General features: G+C 48.6%; 1 protein-coding gene across 1 annotated transcript; it reads left to right on the top strand.

Moving 5' to 3' along the window:
* Positions 1 to 6,782: 6,782 nt before the first annotated feature.
* On the top strand, positions 6,783 to 7,817 carry LOC308693473 (trace amine-associated receptor 13c-like; the record flags this gene model as incomplete). The annotated part of the gene is made up of 1 exon (XM_081370383.1): positions 6,783 to 7,817. Exon 1 carries the CDS (start codon positions 6,813 to 6,815, stop codon positions 7,815 to 7,817), a length of 1,005 nt encoding a protein of 334 aa, XP_081226509.1. The 5' UTR covers positions 6,783 to 6,812.
* Positions 7,818 to 8,432: the final 615 nt, after the last annotated feature.

The following is an 8,432-nucleotide window of genomic DNA, read 5'->3' on the forward strand; positions in this document are numbered from 1 at the left end:
CGGGACCGAGAGGCTATTCAACCCCTAGCCATGAGTGCAAGAGCATGGGAGGCTATTCCGGGCGTGTCGAAATGGGTGCTGGATACTGTAATACGGGGCTATTCACTGCAGTTCGCTCGCCGTCCTCCGCGTTTTTGGGCTCGGACCGAAACGAAAGTGAATGCGGAAGCAGCCCATCTGCTGCATACAGAGATATCGAAAATGTTACGCAAAAGGACGATAGAACGAGTTCACGGCTCCTGGTATGGGCGCAGGGTCCACTGCGCTCGCTGAAAGCCACGCATGTGCCTGGCCGCCTGAACGACGGCCCGGACAGACTGTCCAGGGACAACGTTCCCCTCAGGGAATGGGTTCTACACCGCCAATCAGTCCAGCTGCTGTGGCGCCGTTTTGGCAGAGCAGAAGTCGACCTCTTCGCCACGAGCGACAACGCTCAGTGCCAGAGGTTCTTCTCGAAAAACGAGGACGCGCTGGCCCGAGTCTGGCCCAGCGCCCCGTTGTACGCTTTTCCCCCGGTCTCGATGCTACCACAGGTGATAGCGAGGATCAGGGAGACCCGCCGCGCAGTGCTCCTCATAGCCCCGCACTGGGAGAATCAGTCTTGGTTCCCGGAGCTGATGCGGCTGGCAGACACAGCCCCATGGCCAATCCCGGTGAGTAGAGACCATCTCTCCCAAGCCCGAGGTTCAATTCTGCATCCCCATCCGGAGCGCTGGTCTCTGCATGCGTGGGAAATCAACGGTTACTCGATGATTTGCCAGAAGGGGTCGTTAACACGATAGCGCAGTCCAGAGCCCCCTCCACGAGGCGGCTCTACGCGTCTAAATGGACTGTGTTTAACAAATGGTGCACGGGAAAAAATCTAAACCCTCAGTCATGTGGGGTCCCGCTGGTTTTGTGCTTCCTTCAGGAGCTGCTGGACGCGGGCAGGTCCCCCTCCACGCTCAAGGTCTATGTTGCGGCTATTGCAGCGTTCGCCGATTCGGCACGTTCTGGCTTCAGTAAAACGCGTGGGTGACTTACATGCGCTATCAGTTAGCGCAGCGTGTCTTGAGTTTGGACCTAATGACTCCTTAGTCATTCTCAAACCGAAGCACGGTTACGTCCCCAAGGTATTGGGCACTCCTTTCAGAGCACAGGTCATTTCCCTCTCAGCCCTGCCGACTTCTGGCAGTGAGGCTGGTAGTAACCTCCTTTGCCCCGTTAGGGCTTTAAGGTGTTATGTCACGCGCTCTGCCGCCTTCCGGCGTTCGGAGCAGCTTTTTGTTTCATTTGGAGGGCGCACCAAGGGTCTCGCCGCCTCGAAACACAGTCTGTCCAGATGGATAGTGGATGCTATTGCAGCAGCTTATGCGTCCAAAAACCTGCAGTGCCCTTTGGGCATCCGGGCTCACTCCACCAGAGGCATGGCCTCATCGTGGGCATGGTCTAGTGGAATTTCCATTCACGACATTTGTGCGGCGGGCTGGGCCTCCCCGTCTACATTTGTCAGGTTCTATAACCTGGAAGTTCCCGCCCTGCAGGCGAAACTTCTATCAGTCTAAGTCGTGTTTTTGCCCTGCTCAGACTTCTGCGCGCAGGCCAGTTACTCGATTTAGCTCTCCTGGTTGAGCTGCACCAGCAAGGGTTGTGTCTGTAGATGTGTAGAACGGCAGTGCCGCCTTACTCCCCTTATGTGTGCTTATGAACATGTGTGGGCCCGCTCTGCTGGCCACCCTTTTTCCCACCTTTCAGTGCTCCTTGGGCTTCCCCGGTGGTCATGTGTGGATGCTAGGCGCGCACGGCGTGGACAAAGAGTTCCCGTAGCGTAAGCTTACTTACGCAATATGAGAGAACCACTCGTAAGAGAACGTTACTGGTTACTGAACGTAACCTCGGTTCTCTCTAGAAGAGGGAACGAGTATTGCGTAACCTGCCATGCTCGCGCCACGAGCTCATGTCGCTTCAGTCGACGGAAACCAGAGATTTAGCCTCCGAGTGTCACATGCCTGTCCTGTCTTGTTCTGCACATGGGTGTTTTGTTATTTTGGGCCATGTGCTCGTGTTATTGTCTGATCCCTCCCCCGTGTTATCTGATTATTGTTTGAGTTCATCCACCTGTTCCCTCCTGATTAGTTTCCCTTTATTAGTTCCCTCTTGTTTGCAGTCTGTGTCGGTTCGTTGTCTAATGTTTCCTGTTCCCCGTGATCCTTCAGTGAGTTTCATGTTCTGGTTTTGTTTCGTATTTACTAGTTATGTTTTCCCCCTCGTGGGTTTTGTTTTGTGTTTGTTTTTCTTTATTGTAAAAAAACCATCATTTTCCTGCACTTGAGTCCTCGCACTTTTTTGTATTATATTTAACCGTGACAGAACGAACCGACCCATATGAGGACTCAGCAGAGAAGAGGGGTGCAACCAGTCTCCTGTCCACAATGGGAGCGGATTATCCAATTCAAGGAGCTAGCCTCCCTCCGTCAGCAGGGGACGGAGGTGAGAGAGTTCAGCCAAAGGTTCAGCAGCGCTGCTGAGGGGCTGAACCTTAGCGAGGAGGCTCGAAAGGATTTATTTAATTATGTGCTTGATGAACCGATGGCCTGGCTGATCCGAAGGGCTTTTGATGGGGTCAATTTTGAGGCGATGGTGAAGGGTCTTATTCGCCATCAGGAGAGAATTGCCAGGAAGGTGGTCCCAGTTCCGGTGATCCCGAGTCCGATGGTCCCGAGTCCAGTGGTCCCAGTTCCGGTGGTCCCGAAACGGAGAAGAATGAAGACTCCCTCCGTGACTGTCCCGGTGGTCCCAGTTCCGGTGGTCCCGAGTCCGGTGGTCCCGAGTCCGGTGGTCCTGAGTCCGGTGGTCCCGAGACGGAGGAGGAGGAGAAACCCCTCCACAACGACTTGTCCGGTGGCTCCTGACCCAGAGACCATTCCGGAGGTGACTGCCATCCCTAACACGCCTGCCGAGCCTGTGTCTTCGGATAAGATGGCCGCCGCCGAGCCGGTGGTGTCTGTTCCTGAGCCTGAGCCTGAGCCGGTGGTGTCTGTTCCTGAGCCTGAGCCGGTGGTGTCTGTTCCTGAGCCTGAGCCGGTGGTGCCTGTTCCTGAGCCTGAGCCGGTGGTGTCTGTTCCTGTTCCTGAGCCGGTGGTGTCTGTTCCTGAGCCGGTGGTGTCTGTTCCTGAGCCGGTGTCTGTGTCTGTTCCTGAGCCGTTGTCTGTGTCTGTTCCTGAACCCGAGCCGGTGGTGTCTGTTCCAGTTCCTGAGCCGTTGGTGTCTGTTCCTGAGCCGGTGTCGTCTGTTCCAGTTCCTGAGCCGGTGTCGTCTGTTCCAGTTCCTGAGCCGGTGTCGTCTGTTCCAGTTCCTGAGCCGGTGTCGTCTTTTCCAGTTCCTGAGCCGGTGTCGTCTGTTCCAGTTCCTGAGCTGGTGGTGTCTGTTCCTGAGCCTGAGCCGGTGGTGTCTGTTCCTGAGCCTGAGCCGGTGGTGTCTGTTCCTGAGCCTGAGCCGGTGGTGCCTGTTCCTGAGCCTGAGCCGGTGGTGTCAGTTCCAGTGCCTGAGCCGGTGGTGTCAGTTCCAGTGCCTGAGCCGGTGATGCCAGTTCCAGTGCCTGAGTCGGTGGTTCCAGTGCCTGAGCCGTTGGTGCCAGTTCCAGTGCCTGAGCCGTTGGTGCCAGTTCCAGTGCCAGTTCCGGTGGTGCCAGTTCCAGTGCCTGAGCCGGTGGTGCCAGTTCCAGTGCCTGAGCCGTTGGTGCCAGTTCCAGTGCCAGTTCCGGTGGTGCCAGTTCCAGTGCCTGAGCCGGTGGTGCCAGTTCCAGTGCCTGAGCCGGTGGTGCCAGTTCCAGTGCCTGAGCCGTTGGTGCCAGTTCCAGTGCCTGAGCCGTTGGTGCCAGTTCCAGTGCCAGTTCCGGTGGTGCCAGTTCCGGTGCTGCCAGTTCCTGTTCCTGAGCCGGTGCCGCCAGTTCCTGTTCCTGAGCCGGTGCCTGTTCCCTGGCCGCCCGAGGGGTCGTCTCCGCCATGGCCGTCCGAGGGGTCGTCTCCGCCATGGCCGCCCGAGGGGTCGTCTCCGCCATGGCCGCCCGAGGGGTCGTCTCCGCCATGGCCGCCCGACGGGTCGTCTCAGCCCTGGCTGCCTGCACGATCTTCTCCGCCCTGGCCGCCAGATGGACTGACATTTTCGCCCTGGCCTCCCGAACTCTGTGGTCCGCCCTGGTCTCCCGAACTGTCCTTTTCCTCTGCCCCGCCCTGGTCTGTCCCTCCCGTCCCGACTGTCCCACCCGTCCCGCCCTGGTCTGTCCCTCCCGCCCCGCCCTGCCCTGGTCTGTCCCTCCCGCCCCGCCCTGGTCTGTCCCTCCCGCCCCGCCCTGGTCTGTCCCTCCCGCCCCGCCCTGGTCTGTCCCTCCCGCCCCGCCCTGGTCTGTCCCTCCCGCCCCGCCCTGGTCTGTCCCTCCCGCCCCGCCCCGCCCTGCCCTGTCCCTCCCGCCCCGCCCTGGTCTGTCCCTCCCGCCCCGCCCTGGTCTGTCCCTCCCGCCCCGCCCTGGTCTGTCCCTCCCGCCCCGCCCTGGTCTGTCCCTCCCGCCCCGCCCTGGTCTGTCCCTCCCGTCCCGTCCGGGTCTTATGGAGCGTCTGGTAGCCGCTCCGTAGGGAGGGGGTAATGTCACATGCCTGTCCTGTCTTGTTCTGCACATGGGTGTTTTGTTATTTTGGGCCATGTGCTCGTGTTATTGTCTGATCCCTCCCCCTTGTTATCTGATTATTGTTTGAGTTCATCCACCTGTTCCCTCCTGATTAGTTTCCCTTTATTAGTTCCCTCTTGTTTGCAGTCTGTGTCGGTTCGTTGTCTAATGTTTCCTGTTCCCCGTGATCCTTCAGTGAGTTTCATGTTCTGGTTTTGTTTCGTATTTACTAGTTATGTTTTCCCCCTCGTGGGTTTTGTTTTGTGTTTGTTTTTCTTTATTGTAAATAAACCATCATTTTCCTGCACTTGAGTCCTCACACTTTTTTGTATTATATTTAACCGTGACACCGAGCCTTCCTTATATACGCTAAGCCACCTCCCATTCTGGCGGGCTGTGACGCGTGAGGGCGTGTTTATTTTTCTTTATTTGGCAAAAAGCACAACACTTTGTTTTTATTGTGAGTATACACAAAAATACACATTTAACAGAATCGATTGATGTATGAAACTCCTATGGAAAATCAAAGTCAACAGAGTATTTATGAGTTTCTTTTACACTGATAAAAAAAAAGCGAGCTGGTATCGCCGGCGATACCGCCGACCTCAGGGGGTTAACTTAACATTATAGTCCTTCACCTCTATTGTAATCTGAAAGTTATGGCTAGTTGATAATACCTAGAATATCAAAAACGGTAGATCCTTTTTTTATTTAGCACCTAAACTCTGGAACGGTCTTCCTAACATTGTCCCGGAAGCTGAAACACTCTGTCAGTTTAAATCTAAATAAAAACACATCTCTTTAACCTGGCATACACATAGAGCATTATACATTCCTATTATTCAAATCAGTTAAATGATTATTAGGCTGCATATCGTCGTTGTCGGGCGGGATCTTCCTATCTCCAAAACCATTATTTAGGAAATTATTTAATAGGAAATTTAAAAAACGGCATATTTTTTTGAGTTATTAAACATTGTTTTGTTAAAGTTGGTATTATACCTTATATTGCTTTCATATACTGTTGTATAGCAACATTAACACAACATTTCCCCCAAATCATGTTTAATCGGAGATACAAGATTTATGACTTGGGAGCAGGGAGATACGAGGTTACGCTGTCATTGATAAGAACAGTACGGACACAGACGTTGCTGCTGCCAGCAATGTTCATCAAAGTCTATGGTCACATTGAGCCTTTTGACAAGAGATAAGGCTTTAAGAGCTATTCAAATCTAATGATTGTGGTTACATCTCCCTAAACTCCATTTTAAACGTTTAAGAGATATGAGTAACCTCAGATGACTTATTATCAGGAGTAAATGAGACACTTGCAATTACATGTTTGACCAAAGAAATAGAAAAGTGACCAATCCTAAGTCAAAACTTCACTTCATGCATTCTACTAGTGCTGCTTCCTACTGTTTCCTTCCTTTTTTTCTGCTGTGTAACAACAAAAGGGATATGCGCCACCCAAAGGTCAAAGTTGACACAATGAACCTTAGATGGCACGAGCAGAAAAAACATATATATTTTTGTCCATATAATGGATGTCATAGGGAACTGAAATCTTTTATAACACATATATTCAATTCAATAGCTTATTCACTGTAAAGTAAAAAAAAATATTTCAGCATTTTTGATAATGTGTTCTGTATATGGGACAGTTATTGCCCACCTATTACATTGCAATAGTTATTTTACAGGGTAAACTGGGAGGATTATGGACAGCTCAAGCATTCTTGAGTTCCAATGGATGACATAACCCCTCTATTTCTGGACCCCATTCCTAATTCACAGAAATCACCTTACCACACCAAGGGACCCCTCAGACGAGTTCCAGGAGCCGCTCAAAGGAAGGGTGATCTACAGTGACTGATTACTGATAAGAAATGAAGCAAAAAATAAATAAATAAATAATAATAATCCATTACGTTTTGAACAGTGTAAGAGATTTCTAATCTGAACTGAAAAAATTAATTGCATTTCAAAGCTAATGTTCAACAAGAAAAACATTTAAAATAAGAAATGATTAATAAATAAATAAAAAAGTTTGAATGTTACATCATCAGTGGGCAGTAGATGGGAGGTGTCGTCTGATCCAGACACTGTATAAATTATATGACAAGAAAGAGAGCAGAACAAACTCCTAACATGAGGAGACTCACTCATGGCCTATGAGACAGAGGATCGTGAGACTCTTTACTGCTTTCCTGACATCAACTCATCATGTATCAAGAGATTTGAATTCTCTAGACATGAATACATTATTATGTATGTGGTTTTTTCATTGCTGTCAGCATGGACTGTGTTTCTGAACCTGCTGGTGATCATCTCCATCTCTCACTTCAAGAAGCTTCACACTCCAACAAACCTGATTATTCTCTCTCTGGCTGTGGCCGACATGCTTATTGGACTTATTGTGATACCCATACAGGCCATCACACAGATTGAGGATAGATGTTGGTACTTTGGAGAAACTTTCTGTAGACTGTATATTATATTTTTTATATTGCTCACCACAACATCTTTCACTAGTTTAGTTTTAATTGCTGTTGATCGTTATGTGGCTGTGTGTCACCCTTTACACTACCCACAGAAAATAACCATAACTAAAACTTTAATAGGCATCTGTCTGAGCTGGGTTTTTTCATTTTCTTATGGTCTTTCAATTGTAATTGTGTATAAATATTTAAACATTTTTTCCATACCTGCCATATGTTATGGACATTGTAGTTTTAGAGCGGGATTTCTCGTGTTTATCGCTGATGCGTTTATTACTTTTATTTTTCCATTTACCATATGCCTAACTTTATATATGAGGATTTTCTATGTAGTACTGCAGCATGTGAAAGTTATAAACTCTCTGATGAAGGGTGGTAAATGTGTAACAGAAGGTTCAGTGAAGAGGAAATCTGAGAGTAAAGCTACTCTGACATTAGGAATCATTGTGGTAATTTATGTGCTTAGCTATGTTCCATATTATACCTGTTATATGACGGTAAACTCTGAAATAGTCATAGCTATTGTAAAATGGATTTGGTACATAAACACATCTCTGAATCCTCTGATCTATGCTATATTTTATCCCTGGTTTAAAAAGACAGTTAAACTCATCTTAACTCTGAAAATATTTCAGCCAGCATCCTCTCTGGTCGATATTTTTACAGAATAGAATAGAATAGAATAGAATAGAATAGAATAGAATAGGATGAGGCATTTATATAGCACTTTCATATGTACTACTGTACACCCAAAGCACTTTACAATCATATCAGGGGATCTCTCCTCAACCACTTGGATGATGTGACAGCAGCCACAGTACAACGGCCCCAGTGCACTCACCACACACCAGTTATAGTGGAGAGGAGAGAGAGTGCTAGAGCCAGTTCAATTACAGAGCATCAATTGTAATAAAACTGGTAAAGCTGTCACTCATAAAGGATAGGATTATCTTTGTAGGATTTATATTTGTAATTTACACTACATGTATCTTTGTTTTATTTCAGAGAGTATGTTTTCTGCTTTTGATGTTCAATTTGAACACACAATTAAACTGAAATTAGTTCATAAATTGTATTAAATTAGCTCATTAAATAAACTAATGGTAAATGTAGATATTATGTGCTTTATGCTTAATCACTTTCATCAGTCATGTTGCATCTGTGTTATCTAAAAAACATAATGACAAAAAGGGACAGTCGTACAGAACTAAACTCGGTCAAAAAAGTGATATCTAACTTTCAACTGCTTTTATTTCCAGAAAATGTCTTAATGTATAAATATTGGT

The sequence above is a fragment of the Scardinius erythrophthalmus genome, assembly GCF_964197995.2.
Source record: "Scardinius erythrophthalmus genome assembly, chromosome: 7".
Lineage (NCBI taxonomy): Eukaryota > Metazoa > Chordata > Actinopteri > Cypriniformes > Leuciscidae > Scardinius > Scardinius erythrophthalmus.